At 37.1% G+C, this 24,100-nt stretch overlaps 1 protein-coding gene across 18 annotated transcripts in view; it reads right to left on the bottom strand.

Annotated features, from left to right (window-relative positions):
• The window catches only part of LOC106872580 (uncharacterized), a 248,572-nt gene that overhangs the window by 148,015 nt on the left and 76,457 nt on the right, over nt 1–24,100 (bottom strand). The window contains exon 1 of one of the 18 annotated variants that reach the window (XM_052967284.2): nt 12,117–12,237. The exons of 16 other annotated variants lie outside the window; for them this stretch is intronic. In XM_052967284.2, the coding sequence (XP_052823244.1) occupies nt 12,117–12,148 (32 nt within the window). In that variant the 5' untranslated portion in view covers nt 12,149–12,237. Of the gene's footprint in view, nt 1–741; nt 2,678–12,116; nt 12,238–24,100 lie in introns of those variants that run through there. One more of the 18 variants, XM_089351057.1, reaches the window with a different exon arrangement.

Raw genomic sequence — 24,100 nt, 5'->3', positions numbered from 1 at the left:
AGGAATTCAAAACAGTAACACATGCCATCATATACATACAAACATACCCATACATATACACACATACACAAATACATACCTATCAGCCACTCCTAAAAGCCAGTTTGATCCAAAATTCTGACCACCATTCTTTATATATTTGCACACACACACACACACACTCATCTTTTTGCCTTTATTCATTACTGTGTGTTTGCTAGTGTCTGTTTTGTGGCCCCCATTGAGAACCTTTGAGGTAGAGTAAGATAGAGAGAGAGAGAGAGAGAGAGAGAGAGAGAGAGAGAGAGAGAGAGAGAGAGAGAGAGAGACAGAGAGACAGAGAGAGAGAGAGAGAGAGACAGAGAGAGAGAGAGAGAGACAGAGAGAGAGAGAGAGAGACAGAGAGAGAGAGAGAGACAGAGAGAGAGAGAGAGAGACAGAGAGAGAGACAGAGAGAACAGATGGTGTAGATGTATTGGAGTTAGGGGCATATTCCATGAGAGTGTAAGGGGAGATGTTTATAAATGGGGAAGATATGGCTGTAGTGAGTGATGGTAAGAAAAAATGGAGTGGTTGGGAGGTAGGCATGGTAGAAATGTTAAAACATGGAGAGATTGTAGTGGGTGGTAATCATGGGTAGTGGGATGAGGAAGATGAATTGTAGGGGTATTTTAACAGAGGACAGATTATGTGCCTGTGAGTGGTGAGGGGTATGGTCATAGAGAACATGCCTGTATGTATGGATGACACTATTTTACTTACCTTGACTTATCAAGCACAGCAAATTGCCAGAGATCACAGTCCCTTGTCATCTCATCTGTGAGGCTTAATATCTGAAGGTCATTTCTCACCACTTCATCCTATGTCTTCCTGGATGTACCTCTTCCACAGGTTCCCTCAAAATTAGAGATCAGCATGTCTTTGTGCAGATGTCTTCATTCAAATGCATCACATAACCACACCACTGCAGTCTTCTCTCTTGTACACTACATCTGATGCCTCTGATACCCAATTTTCTCTTAAATCATTTACACTCCATTGTACATGCACACTGACATTACTCATCCAATGGAGCATACTGGTTTCTTTTCTTTCAAGCCTTCACATGGTCACTGCAGCTACTTTACATGTTTCACTACCATGTAGCATAGCTGTTCATATACAGGCATTATACAATCTGCCTTTCACTCTATGGGAGAGACCCTTTATTACTAACAAAGATAGAAGCTCTGAATTTTGCCCAGTTCATTTTTATTCCAGCAACTACACTTTCAGAGTATTCTCTTCTACTGATAACTTGGTCACCTAGGTAGCAGAAGCTATCTACTACTTCTAAGGATCCCCTTGGACTGGGGGTTCTTAACCTGGGAGGCATGCAAGCCCTTGAGAAAAAGCAGGAATTTCTCTAATTATATTTGTTATTCTCTTAATGAGAGCCTGGTCAAATAATGAGAAGTTTATGAAAAAATACATAAGTATCACCTTATACCTTTAGTTTCTTATTCTACTATCTTAGTGCCGCTTACCATTTTTCTATACCCCCACCCCTTCAAATCCCTCACTAATTCTGAATTGTAGTTTTAATATTTGCCTTTATTTTTGTAATTTTTTTTTGTTACAAGATTCAGGTTAAGAATCACTAGTATAAAGCTTAGATATTATTATCGTGTTGTAGTGAAACCTCTCTCTCGGGTATTTATTTACGAATGATAACGTAGCGGCTAACATCTAGCCTTTGGCCGCTTGGACCGCTGTGTCCATCATCCTGATTGGCTCTTATTTGCACGGCATTTGTCAACAGTTCTGTTTCGCGCCAGGGTGCATATCAACCAATCGTGGCCTTCTATTAAGAGAGGTTTTTCTGCTTTTTCCGGAGCCCTTTTTTATCTATAAATAGCTCTGCTTCATCCATGCCAGTTTGTCTTCGACTTCAGACCTCTTACAGGTCTGGTTGTTGATCATCTCACAGAACACAGCTCCAGCCAGTTTCCAGCGACGACGTCAACACCACCAATCTACTGTCTACTACAATGTCATCGCCAGCGCCAACACCACCACCAGAGTACACGCTACCAACAGCAACCGCAGTTCCGTCTCAACACTGTTTGTGTGGATTGTTTCCACCTCGAAAATAACAGCCAGAGCAACCTGCGAGAATATTCTGTACCAAGTAACTGGTTACAGCATCGACACTCAAACTTCACAAACGACAAGTGACACCACAGCTCTGCTATTCGGCCACAACCTCTTGTACAGACATTCTACCTACTGTGAAACTCTTCTATGAACTGGTACTTTCTTATCTTTGTGTTCAGGACTCTTATAGTCTGTTACAGACGCTTATTCCATGTTCTGTAATACTCACACACACACACATTTTTGTATACATACTATTGTTCACACGAAGGCCTGTCTTATGTATAGTGTTATTATTACTTATATTGCCGCATGCACGCACACACAGATGCACAGTTGACTACCTTAATAAACCTACTCTTTATATATATCTAACGGTTGTCTGTCTCTCTCCTTTCATTGCTGGCACTCGCTTGCATCACACATGTGAGCCCACCTCCTTATGTCATATTACATGTCTTGTGGCGGCCGTGCGACACGTTTACAAGGAGCTTCCTCCCGTTTGTCGCCATTCTCCTTTGGTTCGCACAGTCGTTCTTTACAGTGTAAAGACAAACATCTTCTGTTAATAGATTATAAACAAGTTTGATTCACAGTTTTCATATATATGAAATAATGTGATTCTTAAAAGTCAAGAGACATGCTGAAACATTATCACATCATTATAGTACCATACTAAAAAATATTAACTTATCAGATTTAAATATTACAAAAAGTACTAGGTAAAACTAAAAGCTATGCAAAATCTTTTCTTTTTAAAAAATACTTTTTTTTATTATTTGCATACAAAATAAATACAATATTTTATTGTACAAATTTTTAGTATAACTTTTCTTTTAATTTAACTTTTATTCCAAATTATTTTGTTTAAAATTTTTTTCAGAACTTTTTACTCCAAGCATTCTAACTTGGGCTAGTGTTCTAACTTGGGCTGTGACATTACCTTACACATGCCTTATCTTTTGTTCACATATTTGTGTTATCCACTGCACATCAAATAATTCACAATGAGTGCAAAGAAACAGAAGTATCTTGGTGAATATATTCGATTTGGATTCATGTCCGTACAAAAGGGTGATACAAAAGTACCCTAATGTGTGATATGTTACATTACTTTGAGCAATGGTGGGATGCAACCCTCTCGCTTGGAACAACACATCCTGCTCTTGCAGATGAGCCCAAGGCATTCTTTGAAATAAAACGACATTCCTTGAAGCAAGCTAAGTTGGATGGTAGTGGGGCATTTCGGCAACAAACTTCAATGGTTGTTGAGGCTTCCTATTAGTTCGCCATGTTGATTACAAAGAGCAAGAAGAGCCATAACATCGGAGAGTCTCTCGTCAAACCAAGTCTACTTCATGAAGCAGAACTCGTTCTGGGGAAAGATAGTGCAAACAAGCTTTCTCAGATTTCACTATCAAACAATACAAATACAGTCAAGAGAAGGATTGATGACTTGTCTCAAGACATCAAAGCTCAAATTCTCAACCAAGTAAGAGATTCTCCTATTTTTGCCATCCAGTGTGACAAAATGACTGACATTGCTCAGTGTTCTTAGCTACTGGTATGTACTCATTTTGCGTCAGGCAACTGTGTAAAAGAGGAAATGTTCTGTCACCCTATGGATAGTTGTACAACAGCAACAGCTATTTTTCGTGATGTATCAAACTTCTTTCAGAAAAACCAACTTTCGTGGGATTCACTTGTAGGGGTGTGCACTGATGGAGCTCCAGCCATGCTTGGTCTGCAGTCTGGATTCATTACTAGGGTGAAAGAAAAAAATCCATCTGTTGTAGGTACACACAGCATATTTCATCATGAAGCTACAGCATCCAGAAGCTAACCTACTGAAATGAGAAATGTCCTGAATATGGCTATCAAGGTTGTCAATTTTATTAAAGGTGAAACCTTAAACAGTCGTCTTTTCAAACTGTTGTGTAAAGATATGGAATCTGAACATGAACCATTGCTTTTTCACATGAATGTACAATGACTATCAAAGGGGAATATGCTTGGACTGCTTTATGAACTATGAGAAGTAGCAATATTTCTTGATTTGCAGCAGAAGACAGATCTCCATAACAAGTTCGAGTCTGAAGGCTTTCAGCTAGCTCTAGCTTACCTGGTGGACATCTTCAAAGTGTTGAATGCTCTCGACCTTAAACTACAAAGGAAAAATATCAACATTCTCATGCACCATTCAAACCTTCGTGGCCAAACTTGACCACTGGAAATGTTGCATTCAGCAGGGAAATACAGCCAGTTTTAGTATTTGGATTCTGCTCTCATTCATGGTAACCTTGATCCTGAGTTAAAGAAACAAATAATCATTCATCCGACTTGAAAACAGAATTCATTAGATACTTCCCAGATATAGAAGAAAAGCATGAAGCTTGGAAATTCATCAGGAACCCATTTCAGTGTGAAGTGATTGTTGTTTTGGATGAAGTGCAAGAAGAATTTCTTGAGCTGAAGTTCAACTCCCCAGCTAAGGAAGACTTCAAAGAACTGGATCTTGAATCATTCTAGATCAAGTAACTTCCTGTTTACCTTCTGATCTCACATCAGGCTCTTCGATTTTAGCTATGTTTGAATCTATGTATCTTTGTGAAGCTGTAAAGCCAAAAAGTTTTAGATTCCAGACCTTGCTTCCATACCTAAAATTTCTTCTTTAATTCTGACAGTAATTCAGCTATAAAAACAAGGTCATCAGCAAGTCTTAAATTCCTTTGTTATGGCCTAAAGGACTCTGATGAACAAGAGGAACTGAGAATCAAACCTTGGTGGATTCCTACCTGTACATTAAATTCCTTGCTATACTCATTGCCAACTTTCACCTTACTGACAGCATCCCTATACATGGCTTGGGCAACTCTCACCAACCACTAATCTATCCCTAGCTTCCACATTGACCAACAGATAAAGGAGTGAGGGGATCTATCAAAGGCTTCTCCATGTCAACAAAAACTAAGTACAGAGGTTTATTTTTGGCTAAATGCTTCAGCTGCAGTTGCCTTACCAGGAGTATAACATCAGTAGTGCTTCTCCTTGGCACAAAACCAAACTGTGTCTCATCTTGACTCACTCTCCACCTAATTAGTTGAGCTTTGACCATCACGACCTGGTCCAGCAATTTGCTACCTCTGTAATTATTTCTGCTGCTACACCAGTCATTGGGTATGACTAACTTGTGGACTACCGATTAACTAGACAGGTGACTAGGCCATATCACATTTTGCCAGATATTAAAGCATCTCAGCAGTGATTCCTGATGGGCCAGGGGCTTTCCCTGTCTTCATATCCTTAATTGCTTTATCTACCAAGCAACTTTCTATTCGAATAGCTGGTCCCTCTATTGGTTTAAGGTTAGGGAGGCTCTCCTTCTCCCATGGATTCACTATATTCAGCAGCCTTTCACATAAGCACTTTCAAGCCTCTTTCTTTGCAGAATCACTAACTGCAAGTGAACCATCATCTCTGCGAATGCATTTCTCTCCAACATCATGATTTTCTCTGACACTGTCTTGCCACCTGAAACACCTCAAGCCCCTGGTCCTCATGCTGCAGAACGTTGACAAACTTCTTCCTTTCTGCTTCTCCTCTGGCTAAGTATATCTATCTCCTAGCTTCTCTTCTAGCAACCTGATATAATTCTCTGCTAGCAATGCTCTTCCAGTTCTTCCAGGCCTGTTTCTTTGCTCTAATGGCCCTGTCTACTATACTGTTTCACCACTATGGTTGGAACTTTATATCAACCATAAATTTGGCTTGTGGCGCTCAGTAAGACTGATACAAATTGTTCCACTGAAGCCAGCTCTGTCCTCCATCACATCATAATGGATGAGATGGTCGTTGTCATATACATATCTGCTCGGGTTGTAAAAGTTTGCATTGTTAATGTTGTTCTTGTTACTATTGTTGTTTGCGGACTATTCACTGAGTTGTTTGTCTGGCCACATCTTCTTCATCTTTGTTTGCTGATACTGGTAAAGTAGGGGTTTTTTTGGGGGGGGGGGGGTAGTCATTCCACTATATTTTTACTTGACCCTCTCCAGTTCCTCTTTGTTGCTCATACCACTCTTTGTTATTTTTCACAACTTTCTGATTGCCCTTGGCATCTTCTTCATTCAAATGAACAGAAAGAATTGATGCTACAGTTGTATTTCTAGGCATTTCTTCCTGTTTTTTGCTGTTGCTAGGAAGACTTATTCATTAGAAGTTGTATTCTTAATTACCATCTTCAGAGCATTTCACAGCCAATTGTTACCATCAGCTCAGTTTGAGTTTGCTAAACAGGTTACTGAAGGCCTGAAGGCTACAGTATACTGGGAATAAAATTGAGGGATCAGTAGCCTGGTTTGTGTCTACATTGTTCAAACTAATAGTCTGAAGGTACCACCGCTGCTACTGTCCAAGTCCAGGAAGACCATCAGTGCTTCAAAATCCAAGCTCCTTTTGAAACAATACTTGGTTTGATCCTGGCCAGATGTTGTCAATATTAAACATAAGATGCATACACTTTATAGTCATTAATGATAGGATTAGAGCATGTATCTTGGAAATCCTGGTCTTGCACATCTCCATGGTTACTATAAATGATAGTTACATCTATATCTAATGACCTGAGGTCTTTCAGCAAGTGACCTTGCTCTCTAACCAACTCTAGGCCATGTACATTTTTACATCTCACATTGGTTAGAGAAAACACAGGGAGAGATCACTTGGAGAAGAGTGGCAATTCAATATCCAAGGCACCTCTAAGTTTTTTTCTTTCACAGAAAACTTCTAATCACTAGATGCTTGAGTATGTTTATATGGATAGACTTCTCTGTTTATTTTTTTGGGGGGTGGGGTGGAAGAGTTCTTTGGTAAATACAGTTTTTATTAATCATTACCTTGTCCATAAAATCACTGTGGCTCATTTTCAAATGACTGTAAAGTAAAGAGTGGAGGTTGTTGGTTATTGGTTTTGTTGCTGCTGTTGTTCATATATTTGTTTTTGATTTTCTTTCTTTAGTAGTAGTTATATTTGTGTTGTTATTTGATGGTGCTACTACTGCTGCTGCTACTGGTGATTGGTTGGTCAATATTTCTGCTGTTCCAAGCCATTTTGTCTATTGTTCTTTCACCTGGTAATGCGTCTTGTATCTTAGGATCTCTGAGACTTGAGCTAGAGGGAAGTAGTGCCTGTCTATAAGGTTTTGTATCTCAGAAAACTTGTAAATAAGAAAAGACTTTCTTAGGTAGTAGTGATGCTGGAGCTGTCCTGTGCTATGGCATTGGTTTCTACTTCTATTGTCATTGTTGTAACAGTCTTTAATGTTGTTGTTAATGCTTTATTCAAAGAGATGATATTATTGTTGTTGGTATAACTGCTGCAGAGGTTGTGGTGATGGTATTGCTGTTGTTTCTGTTAGTGCTATTGAAGTTGTTAGTGTTGGTGTTGGTACTGTGGTTGATGTAATAGTGGTGTTAGCTGCAGTGCCTTACATTCTGCAGCAAGCAGAAGTCCCTCAGTTGATTGGTGCAACTTCTGACTTCCACCATAACATTTACTTGGGTGCCATTTGGAGATTTATTAGAACTATAATCTTATCAAGCCTTTCAGGTTGTACCTAGGTCAGAACTTCTATCTCAATTCCAGACCAATTTTTATGATAGTGATTTTTATTTTATAATGCATGTCACCACCTACCAGATATTCATTTCTTGCAGGACATCCAAAACATTCACTGACCATACTATGTTGGAATGAGGACAAACTCCGAGAGGAATCTCACTTCCACAGTCTCATATTACTTGGCTCAATGATAAAATCAATGTCAGTCCATATGTCTCACAAACGTCTCCATCTAGGTATGTGTGGCTCTTTCTACCTAGTGCTCTTATCTGATATGCACTGATATATCACTATTAATCATCATCATCATCTTCTAATTTCCATTGCTGGCAAGAGTTGGATGGTTTGACAGGATCCAACAGATTTGAAGACTGCATCATGGTCCAATGTCTGCTTTGGCATGGTTTCTATGGCTGGAGCCATAACAGAACAGATTTCCTGCTGTAGAGGAGCTACTTGGCTACTCACATTATAGAAGAGTAGGTGGAAATAACCCAGGTAGGGCTGGAAAGAGAGATCAAATAGTGGTAATGGAGTGTCAGGATGGACTCTAAAAGTACAAGAAGGGGAATAGGAGTGAGAGGAGATAGAAGCACAGAGAGTGAAGGTGGGTAGAAGCTGTAAGAGTGTAGGAGGAGAGTTAGAGATGGAGAAGGAGCGAAGGTCATCAGCATAGAGGATTTTTCAAAAATTATTTTCATAAAAAGCTTCCCCCCATCACTTGCAAAGGCATGGTGAAAAACAAATTTGAAAAATCCTCTAATCATTTACTCTAAGAGCTCTGGGAGCATGGGAGTTTGACTCTCTCAATGTCTCTCCAGACAAGCTTTTAGGCCTCTTTTAGGTTTACATGTTTCTCTTCCAGAGAGACTTGATCAATTAATTTTGCAGCTCTTGCGCAGGAGTAAACCATCTTGCTGTGAGTGCTGTTTATGCTCTTGTTGCTGATAATTCCTGTAGTCACATGCCACTTAAACTATATCAACCAACTATACCACAAAATAACCTATTAACAAAACAAACAATGATTTTTGAAGTGTAATTTTATAACAATCATAATATGAAATCAAAAACAAAATTCACAGACAGTAGCCTATCTGTGAGAGGCATTTCTGATCAACAAAAGGAACTACTTGTCATTGCAGAGGTGAAAGCAGTGGGTGGTAGCAGTATTGTTGCCATTATTATTATTATTATTTTGATTCTTTTTTTACTTTCTTCATCACTGTCATTGTTGTTGTAGTTATTGTCATTCTTTCTTGAAACTGACTAATCAAGAAAATCTTTACCATATGGATCAATTTTGTCCAATTTTTTGTCCTTGGTGGATTTGTGGAATAGTACACCCACATAAGTTAGATTTTCTCCACTTTGACAAGGATTTTTCAAATTTGTTTTTCACCATGCCTTTGCAAGTGATGGGGGGAAGCTTTTTATGAAAATAATTTTTGAAAAATCCTCTATGCTGATGACCTTGTGCTAATTGCTGAGTCACTATCAGAATGAGAGGAGAAGTTTCAGGTGTGGAAGCAAGGACTAGAATCGAAGGGCCTTAGAGTCAACCTAGCTAAAACCAAAGTCCTAATAAGTAGGAAGGTAGACAAAACACAAACCCCTTCAGGTAGATGGCCCTGCTCAATCTGTAGAAAAGGCGTAGGTAGAAACTCTATAAGATGTACCCAGTGTAAGCTATGGACACATAAGAGGTGCAGCAATATCAAAAGAAGGCTAACTAGGAAGTTAGTTTTTGTATGTAGCAGATGTTCAGGTGCAATAATCACTGAAAATGTGCAGAAAACAACTTCTGCCACATTCCAGAAAGAAAAACTAGACGTAGTTGATAGCTTCCGTTGTCTAGATGACCAAGTTAGTAGTGGGGGAGGGTGTGCTGAAAGTGTAGCTGCTAGAATAAGAATAGCCTGGGCAAAGTTCAGAGAGCTCTTACCTCTGCTAGTGACAAAGGGCCTCTCTCTCAGAGTAAAAGGCAGACTGCATGACGCATGTGTACGAACAACCATGGGCCGTGACTTCTGAGGACATGCATAAGCTCGCAAGGAATGATGCCAGTATGCTCCGATGGATGAGTAATGTCAGTGTGCATATTCAACAGAGTGTAAGTACCTTGAGAGAAAAGTTGAACTTAAGAAGCATCAGTTGTGGTGTGCAAGAGAGACGATTGCGCTGGTATGGTTATTTGGCGAGAATGGATGAGGATAGCTGTGTGAAAAAGTGCCCCACCCTAGCAGTTTAGGGAACCTGTGGAAGAGGTAGATCCAGGAAGACCTGGGATGAGGTGGTGAAGCACGACCTTCGAACATTAGGCCTCACCGAGGCAATGACTTGTGACCGAGACCTTTGAAAATATGCTGTGCATGAGAAGACCCAGCAAGCCAAGTAAGACCATAATCCGTGGCCTCTGTCAGGGGTGTAGCCAGCCCACTTATGCGTACCTTTCCTTCAGTGGACACTAAACTCCATTTGCAAAGACTTGTTGAGGCAAGTGAAATTGAAATCAAACCAAATTCGACGACTGGCACCCATGCCAACCTCTCTTTCATTGGACACTAAACTCTGCTTGTGAAGACCTGTTGAGGCAAGTGAAATCGAAATCATGTTGACACCTGTACGAGTGGAGTGCTAAGAGCACCGTCTGAGCATGATCATTGCCAGAGCAGCTGTCTGGCTCCCGTGCCAGTAGCATGTAAATGGCACTATTTGAGCGTGATCGTTACCAGCGTCGCCTTACTGGCACTTGTACTGGTGGCACATGAAAAAACATTCTAGCAAGATCGTTGCCAGTGCCGCTGGACTGGCTCCTGTGCAGGTGGCATGTAAAATACACCATTGTGAGCATGGCCATTGCCAGTACCGCCTGACTGGCCTTCATGCCAGCAGCACGTAAAAGCACCCACTACACTCTTGGAGTAGTTGGCGTTAGGAAGGGCATCCAGCTGTAGAAACTCTGCCAAATCAGATTGGAGCCTGGTGTAGCCATCTGGTTCGCCAGTCCTCAGTCAAATCATCCAACCCATGCTAGCATGGAAGGTGGATGTTAAACGATGATGATGATGATGAATCCGTCTTCTGAACCAACTCTGTTGATTTTTTTTTTTTTTTATGCACTACACACTTAAAAATGGGAGACACTCTTTTTGTAAAAAAAAAAAAAAAAAGATTTTCAGAAAATTTATGAATCTTTTCCAACTTCCCTTCTCCCACTCAGTATTAATTTTGGCCAATGTCTTTTTTTTTTGCACTACATACTTAAAAACAATGTGAGAAGCCTTGAAGGCTAAAACAAAAAAGAAATTTGGAAATTGGCAATTGCTATTACAACTCCCACTTGCTTCATTTTCAAACAGAAAATGAAATTTAATTTAGAATAGTGAAATTTAAAAAAAAAATTTTCTTAAAAATAAATCCTAAAATTTTGGCTTTTTAAAAATTGTCTTTTAATCATGGTTTTAAGATACAGACAATCCAAATCTGCAATTTGTTTCTGTTTATAATTTCAAAATAATTTTCAGATGGAAAGGTTATTTAAGGGAGATTTAGTGGTAGAATTTTGGTTTAAGCACCCCAAATAATCCCTCGTAATTTTTTTATTTTTGTAAATTTTCAGAAAATTTTCATGAATTTTATATTCTACACACAGGAATTCATATGATTATGCAAAAACCAAAATAAAAACTTTTTTGTGTGATTTGAGGGTTATTTACCTCCCTCATTTCTTTGTCACTCTGACACGTATTGATGTTTCTCACAGTTTTTTTCCCCATAAACACATTTAATGGTCCATTGCTGGGATTTAAGCAAAAAATTCTGTCTGTCCATATTTTAAACACTAAATTTTCAACAAAAAAACAACAAAAAGTTTTTTTAATGTTTTTTAAATTCAAAAAAGCGAAGAAAAAAATTTTTTTCATAATCATATGAATTCCCATACGTAGAACACAAATTTGTAACAATTTTCTGAAAATTCTCCAAAATATAAAAGTTATGAGGGGTTATATGGGGTACTTAAACCAGAATTCCACCAAAAATTTATTTAAATCTTTTACCCTATCCCACATCAAGTGAATTTGTGTGTACGTGTGTATGTAAGAAAATCATATTCATTAACAGAAAAGTATGCTATTAAAATAAATTATCCTTTACATACCTTTTTTAAATCACTGTCACCGTAATGAAATTCCTTACACATATGCATACACATACACATTCAGTGGAAGCAGTATACTTTTATAGAAAGTGAGAAAGTTTACCAAGAGAAAATGAAACAGATAGACAAATAGAGGGTGAGAGATCTTAACTGTCTCTGTTACAGAGTTTGAGAATTTAAAATTAAGTAAAAAAATTCAAATTTGGTATATTAATGTACCTTTTCATGCGTAATCTGCACTTGTGATTCATTTATTCCAGAAAAATTTGAGGCAAATGTTACAGAAGTTCAAAGTTTGATCATTTTTACCAAATCAGGAAACAGGATTTGTATGTAATAGCTGTCATAAAATGAAAGTAAACATTAGAACATAGCATCCCAAAGTGGGCAATTTCAACTTACATGTGAGCGATGGGCGAATTTCTAGAAAATGGTGGTCAATCTGAGATTTTCGTGGGTGATATGAACATTTTGTGGGTGACAATGAATTTTTAGAAATTAAGTCTGCATTTACTGATATCTAGGCATGCTGAGAATAAGGATGCACTTTTATCGATTTGACTACTCGTATAAGGTGCCCCTTTGTATTAAAAACGCAGACTTGTTTATCGATTGAATATTTTTGTCAATCATTGAGATGGTTGTCATGCGTACTAGAAATAGCAGCCAAATAGTCCTAGGCCTTAAATCACACTCCACTACAAATTTCTTTTTCTTTTGGCTTAATCATATGAAGTATCGCGTGTAGAATTCAAATTCGCAAAAATTTTCCGAAATCTCCGAAAAATAAAAAAGTTATGAGGGGTTATATGTCATGCGTAATTCTGTGGTTTCATATCAAAACACAAGTACTATTTTCAGGATGTCATGCACAAAATGACAGCTTTGAAATAATGTTTCTTGACTGGGTGAAAATGATCAAACTTTAAACCTCTATAACTTTTTAAAAACATTTTTCTGGAAAAAGTTGAATAACTCCAACAATTTAGCTTGGAAAGGTACATTAATGTACTGAATTTTTAAATTTTCAATAATCTTTAATTTTTAAAATGCTGGCAGCCAAACGAACTAGATCCGTATTTGCTCCAGTAAAGACATGTCATCTGACTCTGTTCTATTGACTTCTTCTCTTTGGGAATACCATACTGCCTTTCTGATGCCATCTGTAGAAATTCGTTTTCACAATTTCACTTTACTGATGTCTCCAGTCAAGAATATTTGTTGACAGTACAGTAGTGATTATTTATCATTTGGATTTATTCCTTCTCCTCAGAACTGTTGACCAATGAAGCAATGAAACCTTCATGCTTGAAGTATCAGTTTGATGCAAAGCATTCTGACAAGAAGGACAAGCCATTATCATACTTTTTGCAATGGAGCTCCTCTTTCAAAAAGTAAATACAAACATTCAACACGCTGCTCCTGGAAACTAGTAAATAGGAGAATGACGGGTTGATTGCATCATACAACACTGCATTGCTTGTTGCTGGGAAGTTTCACATAATTGGAGAAACATTACTTCACCCAGTTATCAAAGAGGTTTTGTCAACTGTTATGCATGAAAAACTTGATAACATTATGAAGAAGATCCCACTTAATAATAATACAATTTCTCGAAGCATCGATGAAATGGCCAACGATGTCAAATATCAGCTCGTTAATATTCTCCAGTGTTCTGAATTTTCTATATAAGTGTATGAATCAACTGTTGTGGACAATCAATGTTTGATGATGGTATATGTTCAGTATTTTAGCGAAGACCTTCAACCTTGTGAGAAAATGCTGTTCACAGAGAAATTGCCGCTTGATTCAAGAGGTGCAACTATTTTTCACACTCTCAAGTATTTCCTTTTTGAACATAACATCCCACTCAGTAATATTCTTGCCTGTGCATCTTATGGAGTCCCTTCGATGATAGGAAGATACAGAGATTTTTCATCTCTCCTAAAGCATGAAATTTCCCACCAGATACTAACTGTTCGTTGCTTGGCACACTGACAGTATTTAGTGGCAAAAAATATAAATGGTAGGTTGAATGATGCCCTACAGTTAGTTATCAAGACTGTGAACAAATTGAAGTCCAGTCCCTTGTTTGATCGAATTTCTACCAACTCTGTCTGAGAAATGATGAAGACCATACTAAACTTTTATACCATACCGAAGTGTGTTAGCTGTCAAAAAGAAACTATGTTTTATACTTTGTTGAACTGTTTCATATAATCATATCTTTCTTTGAAGATACTCCACTATCCACTTCATTGATGGTTGCAAGGTGCGATGTCATTTTTCTTTGTGATATATTCACAAAATTAAATTATTTGAACAAGTTATTGCAAGGAAAGAGAAAAACTCTCTTGATTGTAAATCATTTATCACTACCTTCATTTCAAAATTGATGTTGCTTAAGACTAACATTTCAAAATGTTAATTCCATCAATTTTCACAACTTGATTCTTTGAAAGTTGAATTAGTTGACAAGGATTTAACTACATATTGCAGCTATTTACAACAATTGCACAATAACATGGTGGAGTGATTTCAAGATGTTATTGCGCTGAATATTCCAAATTGGTGTAGCAATCTGTTTACGGTCGATGCAGTCGATTGTGAGGATGACAGAATTACAAAATGACAATGACACCACAATGTGATATTGCCGTAATGGCAAAGAAGGTTTGTGGTACCACCAGAGTATATTGAATTCCTACCCCAGTCGGTGAAAACATCTGAAATTACTTTTGTTTGCTTTCCCTACCTCATACCTAGTTGAATCAGGTTTTAACCAAGGTGGAACTTTACTTTCCCATAAAAGAATTGAACTGGATGTGACACAGTGAGGAGATTTGTGGCTAAAGTTGACAAGTTTGAAACCGAATCTATCGGCACTAGCTGCATTGCACCAGACACATGGTTCTCATTAAAAAGTTTTATTTTTTTCCTTTATAATACAATCATTAATCATTTGTGCATTGGTAGTTCTGATCAATGGTTCATTTGTGAAAATGAAAATCTGTGTAAAAGAAAGCGCAAGTTTCTAGAAGTTAATCTGTCTGAAAAATATAGAGTTAACGTCAAATTTTATTGACACTAATGGCAAAACTAAATCCGCAATAACCACATATTTAGTACAAATGGCACTAACAGGGCAACGAGTCTACGATATAGCATGTGTCAAATGATACAGGGGTGGGGGGTTGTGTAAGGGTTTTTTTTACACAGGTGGGTGATGGAGCATTTTTTTGGCCGTTAGGTAGGTGATACTGTAATTTGGTAAGAAAAGTTTGGAAAACACTGCATTAGAAGAACAGAATTTAACAAACTGAGAGCTATGCATGAGAATCATTACATATACAAAGGGAGTATGTCAAAGAGTATGGTAAATAATAGAGAAAGAGAGATAGTGAGATGCAGATTTCAAAAATTGAATTTGTTTTTCTTGAGTTAGCACTGTTTCTAAGCCTTTTGGGGCTAAACATACATTCATAACCACATACACTCACATTTATATAATAAATTTTATCTTTATACCCAGCTTCTGCTAGGGCATTATTATAGAACCTTTCATTAATCTTGAATATTTCTTCATTAGTGGACAGCCTAGATATATGAAGAGAAATATTGTTAATGATAGAACCCGTAATATATTTTTAGGATGATTTGAGTTATTATCTATACATTTAAGGTTATCATTGGGTTTGTGGTTTGGTTGGTATGCTCCCATACCCAAAATCCAAATTAACATCTAGAAAGTCTACATTATCATCATCATCATCATCATCATCATCGTTTAACGTCCGCTTTCCATGCTAGCATGGGTTGGATAATTTGACTGAGGACTGGTGAAACCGGATGGCAACACCAGCCTCCAATCTGATTTGGCAGAGTTTCTACAGCTGGATGCCCTGCCTAATGCCAACCATTCAGAGAGTGTAGTGGGTGCTTTTACGTGTCACCCGCACGAAGGCCAGTCAGGCGGTACTGGCAACGGCCATGCTCAAAATGGTGTATTTTATGTGCCACCCTCACAGGAGCCAGTCCAGGGGCACTGGCAACGATCTCGCTCAAAAATCCTATGAAGGCCAGTCAGGCGGTACTGGCAACGGCCACGCTCAAAATGGTGTATTTTATGTGCTACCCGCACAAGAGCCAGTCCAGGGGCACTGGCAACGATCTCGCTCGAAAATACTACGAAGTTTCACTTAGGCAGAACTAGATCTTAAATGATTTAAAGAGTTTTTTCCAGAATTTTTCTTTATTGACATTACTAGAAAGCAACAACCCTACATAATCCACCCCTCACCCCTGCCCAATTGCGCAAATTCACTGTTAATATATTTTCAAATATAAATTCCCATTAAGTCCATTACTTGAGTAGAATCACTGGAGACCATGGTAATGTTGAACTGATCAGGTCTATCTTTCCTTACCCACTATTTTCCTTCAAATTCAATTATGGATTTTTTAGCAACCAGTATATCTACTTCTTCCTTAGATAAGCTTGAGTTTTTTCTCATTGGAAATATTAACACTTAAAGTACCCTCACTGTGGAAAGAGTCAAATACCATCCTGCTTCATAAGAAGGGTAAGAAAGAAAATTTTTAAAACTATTGTTCTATATGCCTCTTGTCTCATCTCTAAAAGCTGTTTGCAAACGTCATAGTCACCAGACTATCAAAACACTGTGATGACAACAACCGTAACAGCAGGCAGGTTTCCATAAGAACTATAGTACGATAGATCACATATTCACCCTAACACTTGCTCATAGAACAAGTGAATGAATACAAGCTTCCTCTGTGTATGCTTAAAAGTTTTAAGTTTTATAAAATACTAGCAGCTAAGCCCGGTTTCACTGGGTCTGTTTGAATGATGTGGCCATGATCGTTTTCAGTTAGGTATAATCTATAACAGCATTTCTCAACCCTCATTTCGTGTCCCCTGTTTCGATTGGAGCCGCCAGCTGTATGAAAATTTCCTGACTCCCCACCCTCTTGTTAGAAAACAGCTTCAGGAGTTGTGAAGAACGAATTTGTATGTTGTGTGTTTCTGAGAGCTATTCTATTGGATATCTCTCTAATCATTAAAACATTGATTTAATTATGAACATAGAAAGAAATTATACATTAATCCCTATTTTTGTAAGCAATTGTATCCGTAAAAAATTTTATTTGCAGAGGGCAGAAATTGAAAGATATATGAAATGGATGTGTGTATGTGTGTGCATGCATGCGTGTGTGTATGTGAAAGAGAAAGAGGGTGAGAAAGAGAGTTTGAGTGAGTGAGTGAAGGTGTATGTCATGATGATTGATGTCTTTTAAGGTACACACACATACATAGAAAATGTCATCATAGAAAATGTTTACGATAGTTGATTTATGGAAAGGATTATGTTTAATTTTTGAAATGCAAATATGTGAATGAAAATTAAGATCAGACCTCTACATGGTAGGTAGACCTGGTAGAAATAGCAGCCAAATCTCCCTCAAAACACCCTCGTGTCTTAATCCGACAACTGTGCCTATTATGTAGTTTGAAAACTCCTGAAGAACGAATTTGTACGTAGTGTGTTTGTGAGAGTTATTGTATTATACCTGTGTCTAATCATGAAAACATTGATTTGATTATGAACATAGAAAGAAATTATATATTAATCCCTATTTTTGTAAGCAGTTGTATCCGTAAAAATTTTATTTGCAGAGAGAAAAAATTGAAAGAAGATATATGAAATGGATGTGCACATGCGTATGTGTGTGTGTGTGTTTCTGGCTAATTTGGCGGGAGTTTTGCAGTCAGCACGAGGTGATTTGTGTCTATCTCTTGAGTTGAACTGTTAGTTTGTCTGTAATAGCATTGCCCAGACAAGTCAAAATATCTTCCTTTTTTACTCCTTTGCCTGCAGTAAAAGGACCCAGGACCCCTTGTCCGGTAAGTTGAAGAAACAATAAGAATATTTTAATAAGTTCTAGCTTCAGTTTATATTTTGTTACCAGACTGTTTTTATAGTTAATGTATATATGTGAGATAATAGTTTCACTTTATTAGTTTCAGTATTAAAGAGAAACTATTAAAGTGAAAGTGTCTGACATTAGAATAGAGAGATGTTATTGTTTCACTTTTGAGACGCAATACTGCAATAGTAGAGGAGATGTGATATTGCACTGGGCTCGCACTAGGCAAGAAGTTAAAAAAAATTTTTGGCCTAAAACACTACCTGGACCCTAAGTAAGGCATGTGTAAAATTTGAATGAAATTGGTTGTGTAGTTCTCAAGTTTTAGGGATTCACACAGACAGACTCACAGACACACATTCTCATCTTTATATATATAGATTATTTACAGAATTGTAAAATTGACACTACAGACTGTCCTCATTTAACGACCGAGTTACGTTCCAACAGCCCTGTCGTTAAGCAAATTTGTCGTTAAACGAATATTCATAGGATACGTATTTTTTTTTTTGGAGTGGCTGTGTGGTAAGTAGCTTGCTTACTAACCACATGGTCCCGGGTTCAGTCCCACTGCATGGCACCTTGGGCAAGTGTCTTCTACTATAGCCTTGGGCCAACCAAAGCCTTGTGAGTGGATTTGGTAGACGGAAACTGAAAGAAGCCCGTCGTATATATGTATATATGCATGTGTGTGTATATGTTTGTGTGTCTGTATTTGTCCCCCCCCCCCCCGCCAACTTCGCTTGACAACCGTTGCTGGTGTGTTTACGTCCCCGTAACTTAGCGGTTCGGCAAAAAGAGACCGATAGAATAAGTACTAGGCTTACAAAGTATAAGTCCTGGGGTCGATTTGCTCAACTAAAGGCGGTGCCCCAGCATGGCCGCAGTCAAATGACTGAAACAAGTAAAAGAGTAAAAGAGTATAGTGTACTGTACGTACATATAAAAACAGAATACCGTACTGTATAAAGTATATGCATTACAGGGCCAAGAATCACTAACATAAATTGTTGAAAAATGAATAAGTAACAGTAAGATTATCACAAGGAAAACCTTGAAAGTTAGGATATGGATGTTGTATTATTGTAGCTCAGACATCGTAAGTATGTTTGTGATTCCAGGCCCAGTACATAAGATGCCTAATAAACTTTTCTCAGGATTATGTAGAAAAGGTGAAAAGGTTTAAAGGAAACTCAAACATAATAACTTTGTTTTACTTTGGATAAAAATTACAAAAACAACTCATTCTTGAAATCAAAATGCATTAAAAATCCTGTCAGTGTTGTTTGCTTTGTTATCTTCTTTTTTTCATCATAAATATCTCGATAACATAGGAAAAATTCAGTTGTCTGCCTTTCCACCTTGGAAAATTGCTCAAAATTTAGATCCATTGCCTCAAGTTCTATTTTGTAAAATATGTAATGACGGCTCGTAAAGTTCGTCGTAACTCCAAGTGGTCATTAAATTTGTTGTTAAAGGTAGTTTAATGTTTTTAGACGTTGTTAAATGTTGTTAAATGAGAACAGTCTGTACTTACCAAATCATTGCAGAAAACACACATTTGTTTATAAAAACAACATTATGAAATTATAGTTCTTAAGGCTGATGGAAAGAAGCGAGAGGGCACGTTGGTGTAATGGTAGCACACTAATTGCAAAATAATATTGGTGTGGGTTCAAGTCCCACGTGTAAGGAAAACTCTGCCTTTTTCTGTTGAAGGTTTATATGCTCCAATATTAAACTATTTTCTTCAGTCAATACACAGCGTTTGCTTATAAGATATTATTATTATTATTTACATAACAAATTTACATATATATCTGTGTGTGTGTGTGTGTGTGTGTGTGTGTGTGTGTGTGTGTGTGTGTATAGGCGCAGGAGTGGCTGTGTGGTAAGTAGCTTGCTTACCAACCACATGGTACCGGGTTCAGTCCCACTGAGTAGCACCCTGGGCAAGTGTCTTCTACTATAGCCTCAGGCCAACCAAAGCCTTGTGAGTGGATTTGGTAGACGGAAACTGAAAGAAGCCCATTGTATACATGTATATGTATATATATATATGTGTGTGTTTGTGTGTCTGTGTTTGTCCCCCCACCCCCACCCCCAACATCGCTTGACAACCAATGCTGGTGTGTTTACATCCCCGTAACTTAGCAGTTCGGCAAAAGAGACCGATAGAATAAGTACTAGGCTTACAAAGAATAAGTCCTGGGGTCGATTTGCTCGACTAAAGGTGGTGCTTCAGAGAGAAAGAGTATATATATATATATATATATATATATATATATATATATATATATATATATATATATATAAATATTTCATTTAAAAGCAGCAGAAATATAACAAAAAACTGTTACTCAGAGTTTCACGTTCCCGTTCATCGGACAGTTTAGTTAGAAATGGGAAAGAAATTACAATGCAACCAAAACTCTTTTCTCAGGATTATATAGAAAAGGTGAAAAGGTTTAAAGGAAACTCAAACATAATAACTTTGTTTATATACATATATATATATATAATAACTTTGTCTATATATATATATATATATATATATATGTCTATATGCTCCAATATTAAACTATTTTCTTCAGTCAATACACAGCGTTTGCTTATAAGATATACACCGGTTAAATATGTACTAATTTTATCTTCATTATTATTTTAAACTTAAACTTCGTTCAAATTGTATTTAAAACAATGATAATTTATGTAAGCTGGTTTTTGTATATAATATATATGTTAGCATATATTATTATGGATGAAGGGATGATTATTGAATGTTTATTATTTTGATATTTTGATATTTTTAATAATTTTTCTATCTTTATAAATAAGTATTTCATATAAATTCATTTGGTACTTATTGTTGGTTGAGATAGATATATTTATTTATTTTAATTATTGACCTGAAGATTAGCTATATTTTTGAATAGATTTTATTTTCGATAATTTCAATTGATTTTAATTGATTTTAATCGATTTAAATTTCCTTTCTATTTGAAAATAGGTTATGAAACACGTGTAGTCATTTTATTATCTTTATCTTATGATATTTACTTTGTTTTATATTATACTCATTTATTGTGCTTTTAATTGTTAATTTTTCTATATGTGATAGTGGATTTTCATCGATGAGTTCTTGGAACTTGGTTATTTTCCCTAAAACTATATATTTTATATATATATATATATATACTAGCTTAATATACATACTAGCTTTTAAGCAAACTAACCCAGAATGGGAAGATCTGCAAACAGATCTCTGACTTGTTTTGGAGAATTTGTTGCAATTGTTTCCTCCAGAATCATATCCTAATAACGATCATACTCATTGCAAAAAAATCATGTAAAAAAATTATCGAAAACAATCGCAGTAATGAAAACATAGGAATCCAAAATTTCAGGATTGCAGGTCCAGATTTGGCCCAGAATTTTTTTTTTTTTACTCACAGAGTTAGCCTTTAGATTATAAAAATTGTTTTTGTACAAAAAAAAATCTGTTGCAAAAAGTCACGTAAAAAAAATCACCGAAAACAATCATAGTAATGAAAACTTAGGAATCCAAAATTTCAGGATTGTGGATCCAGATTCAGCCCGGAATGTTTTTAATTTACTTATTGAGTCAGCCTGATTCCAAAATGGTATGATATGTTGGGCTATGGCCTCTAAGAGTAAAATTGAAAAAGTGTGACACACTGACATTCACATTTGTTATATAAGATATATAAATATACATTATAATCCAAATAATAAGACAAAGAAATCCTTTAGTACATCTTTAATGATACATTACAACTGTTTCTGTACCAACTCTGCTTGCAATGCCAGTTTTCGCAAAAATTTGAAGAGAAAATTTATGTAACATTTGCAGATTTAGACATTAGAGTGGTACTTCATCAAACTTGCATCAAAGGTGCACTCATATATATGAATATGTATGTATATGTATGTATATACATGTATGTATGTGTGTGTGTATATATATATATATATATATATATATATATATATATATATATATACATATATCATCATTTCATCTTCCATGGTGGCATAGGTTAGATGGTTTGACAGGATCTGGCAAGCCAGGGGATTGCTCCAGGCTCTGTTGTTTGCTTTGGCATGGTTTCTATAGCTGGATGCCCTTCATAATGCTTTATAGAATGTATTCAGTGCAATTTATGTGGCACCAGCACTAGTGCTTTTTACATGGCACCAGCAATTGTAGGGTTGCTAAGCAACTAGCAAATCAAAATCCCTCAACTGGGAGATTGAATGATATTGAGGGAGGTGACTTTGTGCCAGTTGAGAGTTTAAAGTATAATAGAGGGATAGAGATAGGTAACTTACTATTAAAGAGATACTTAGTTACCCCAGTAGGGAGAGGAAGGATGGATAGATAGTGTTAGAGAAAAAGATACTGAGACAGACAGAGAGAAAGAAAGAGAGAGAAATAAATAGTGTTGGAGATGCATTGGAACATACTTGTAAGGTACAATGGGAAGAATGTAAGTGGTGCAGAGGAGATAGTTGGATGTTTCATAAGAGTGTGAGGGAAGATGTTTAGAGATGGGGAAGAGGTGACTGCAGCAAGGTATGCAGAATGAAAGTGTTGTGGTGTGGGGAGCTATGATAAATATGTGAGGGCATGGAGAGTGTGCATGTAGGTACATAAGGAAGAGTGGAGAGACCTGCAACAGGTGGTGATCATGGGAGGAGGGAAGTGGAAAGGAGTGTTGGGAAGAAAAGTTGTGGAAACATTTTGACAGTGGACAGATTGTGGGGGTGGGGGCATGTCTATAAAGAATATGTCTGTATATATGACCACAATTTTACTTAGCTTGACATGTTTTCTCAAACTGCCAGACATCACGATCCCTTATCATCTCCTCTGAGGTTCATCATCTCAAGATCATTTCTCATCACTTTGTTCCACGTTCTCCTGGGGCTACCTTTTCTGCAGGTTCCCTCCTCAATTGGAGATCAGCATTTCTTTGTACATATGACCATATGAACACAGTCTTCTATCTTGTACACTAAATCAGATGCTCTTATACACAAATTTTCTCGTAAAACATTTATGCTCTGTTGTTACATGCAAAACTGACATTGCACATCCAGCAGAGCATGCTGACTTCATTTCTTTCAAGCCTTTGCATATCTTCTTCAGACACAGGACATGTTTCACCATATAGCATATCTGTCCATACACAGGCATCATATATATATATAATCTGCCTTTCACTCAGAGAGAGAGGCCTTTTGTTACCAAAAAAGTTAACAGCTTTCTGAACTTTGCCTAGCTGGTTCTTATTCTAGCACCTACGTTTTCAGAGTATCTTCCTCCACTGATAACTTGGTCACCAAAGTAACAGAAGCTGTCTACTACTTCTAAAGATCCCCTCTCTGCCATCCCCAGACATTTGAGGAAGTTTGTTTCTTGTACATTCTTAATGTTTATTGTACCTGGACATCTGCATGCACAAAGATTACTTCTTTGTTAACCTTCCTCAGATGCTATTGCATCTCTTAATGCTTGCGCTGGGTACAGAATATAGAATTTCTACCTCCACCTTTTCTACATATGGAGCAGGGCCATCTCCCTTTAGGGATAAGTACTAGGATCAATTTGTTTGACTAAAATCCTTCAAGGTGGTGCTCCAGCAGGGCTGCAGTCAAATGACTGAAACAAGTAAAAGATAAATGATAAAGGATATATTTCTTTTGTCATGTGGTTTCAGTCCTGGTAGAGTATCACTGCAATTTTCTACATTCTCCACAGCTTTCTTATTTGGCTGCTTCTTCATGGTGGTAGGATTTCATATCACCACTTGTGCATGTACTTTTTACTCTTGCTGTTGGCTCATTTGGTGTATGAGGACGTTTGATACCACTGCTCTCATCTGTACTTCATGCAAAGACATTGGTTCATCTGGTATCATAGATAGGAGAATGTCCAGTTCCTTTCTGAATACATTCACATTGTGCTTGTTTCTTAATTTTTTTGGCATTAAAAAGGTGTGAGCTTTTGAACCCTAAGCTATTGCAGTACCAGGCCTTGACTTTAGATTGTGTGGATAGTACTTTTAGGACAACACAATGGCATTCAGTTCAGGCATATGCATAACACCTGATGCAAAAGTTAGGTACTTGCCCTTCCAGGATTTTCCATATGTAGATTATTACTTATCTCTCACATCTTCACTCCAGGGAGTAAAGTTGTAGTTTTTATGGCCTCTCCCTGCCATTTA

This window comes from Octopus bimaculoides, chromosome 4 (genome assembly GCF_046866305.1).
Source record: "Octopus bimaculoides isolate indiv1 chromosome 4, ASM4686630v1, whole genome shotgun sequence".
In the NCBI taxonomy this organism is placed as follows: Eukaryota; Metazoa; Mollusca; class Cephalopoda; order Octopoda; family Octopodidae; genus Octopus; species Octopus bimaculoides.
The sequence above is the reverse complement of the archived record's forward strand: the minus strand, read 5'-3'. Positions and strand labels throughout refer to the sequence as shown.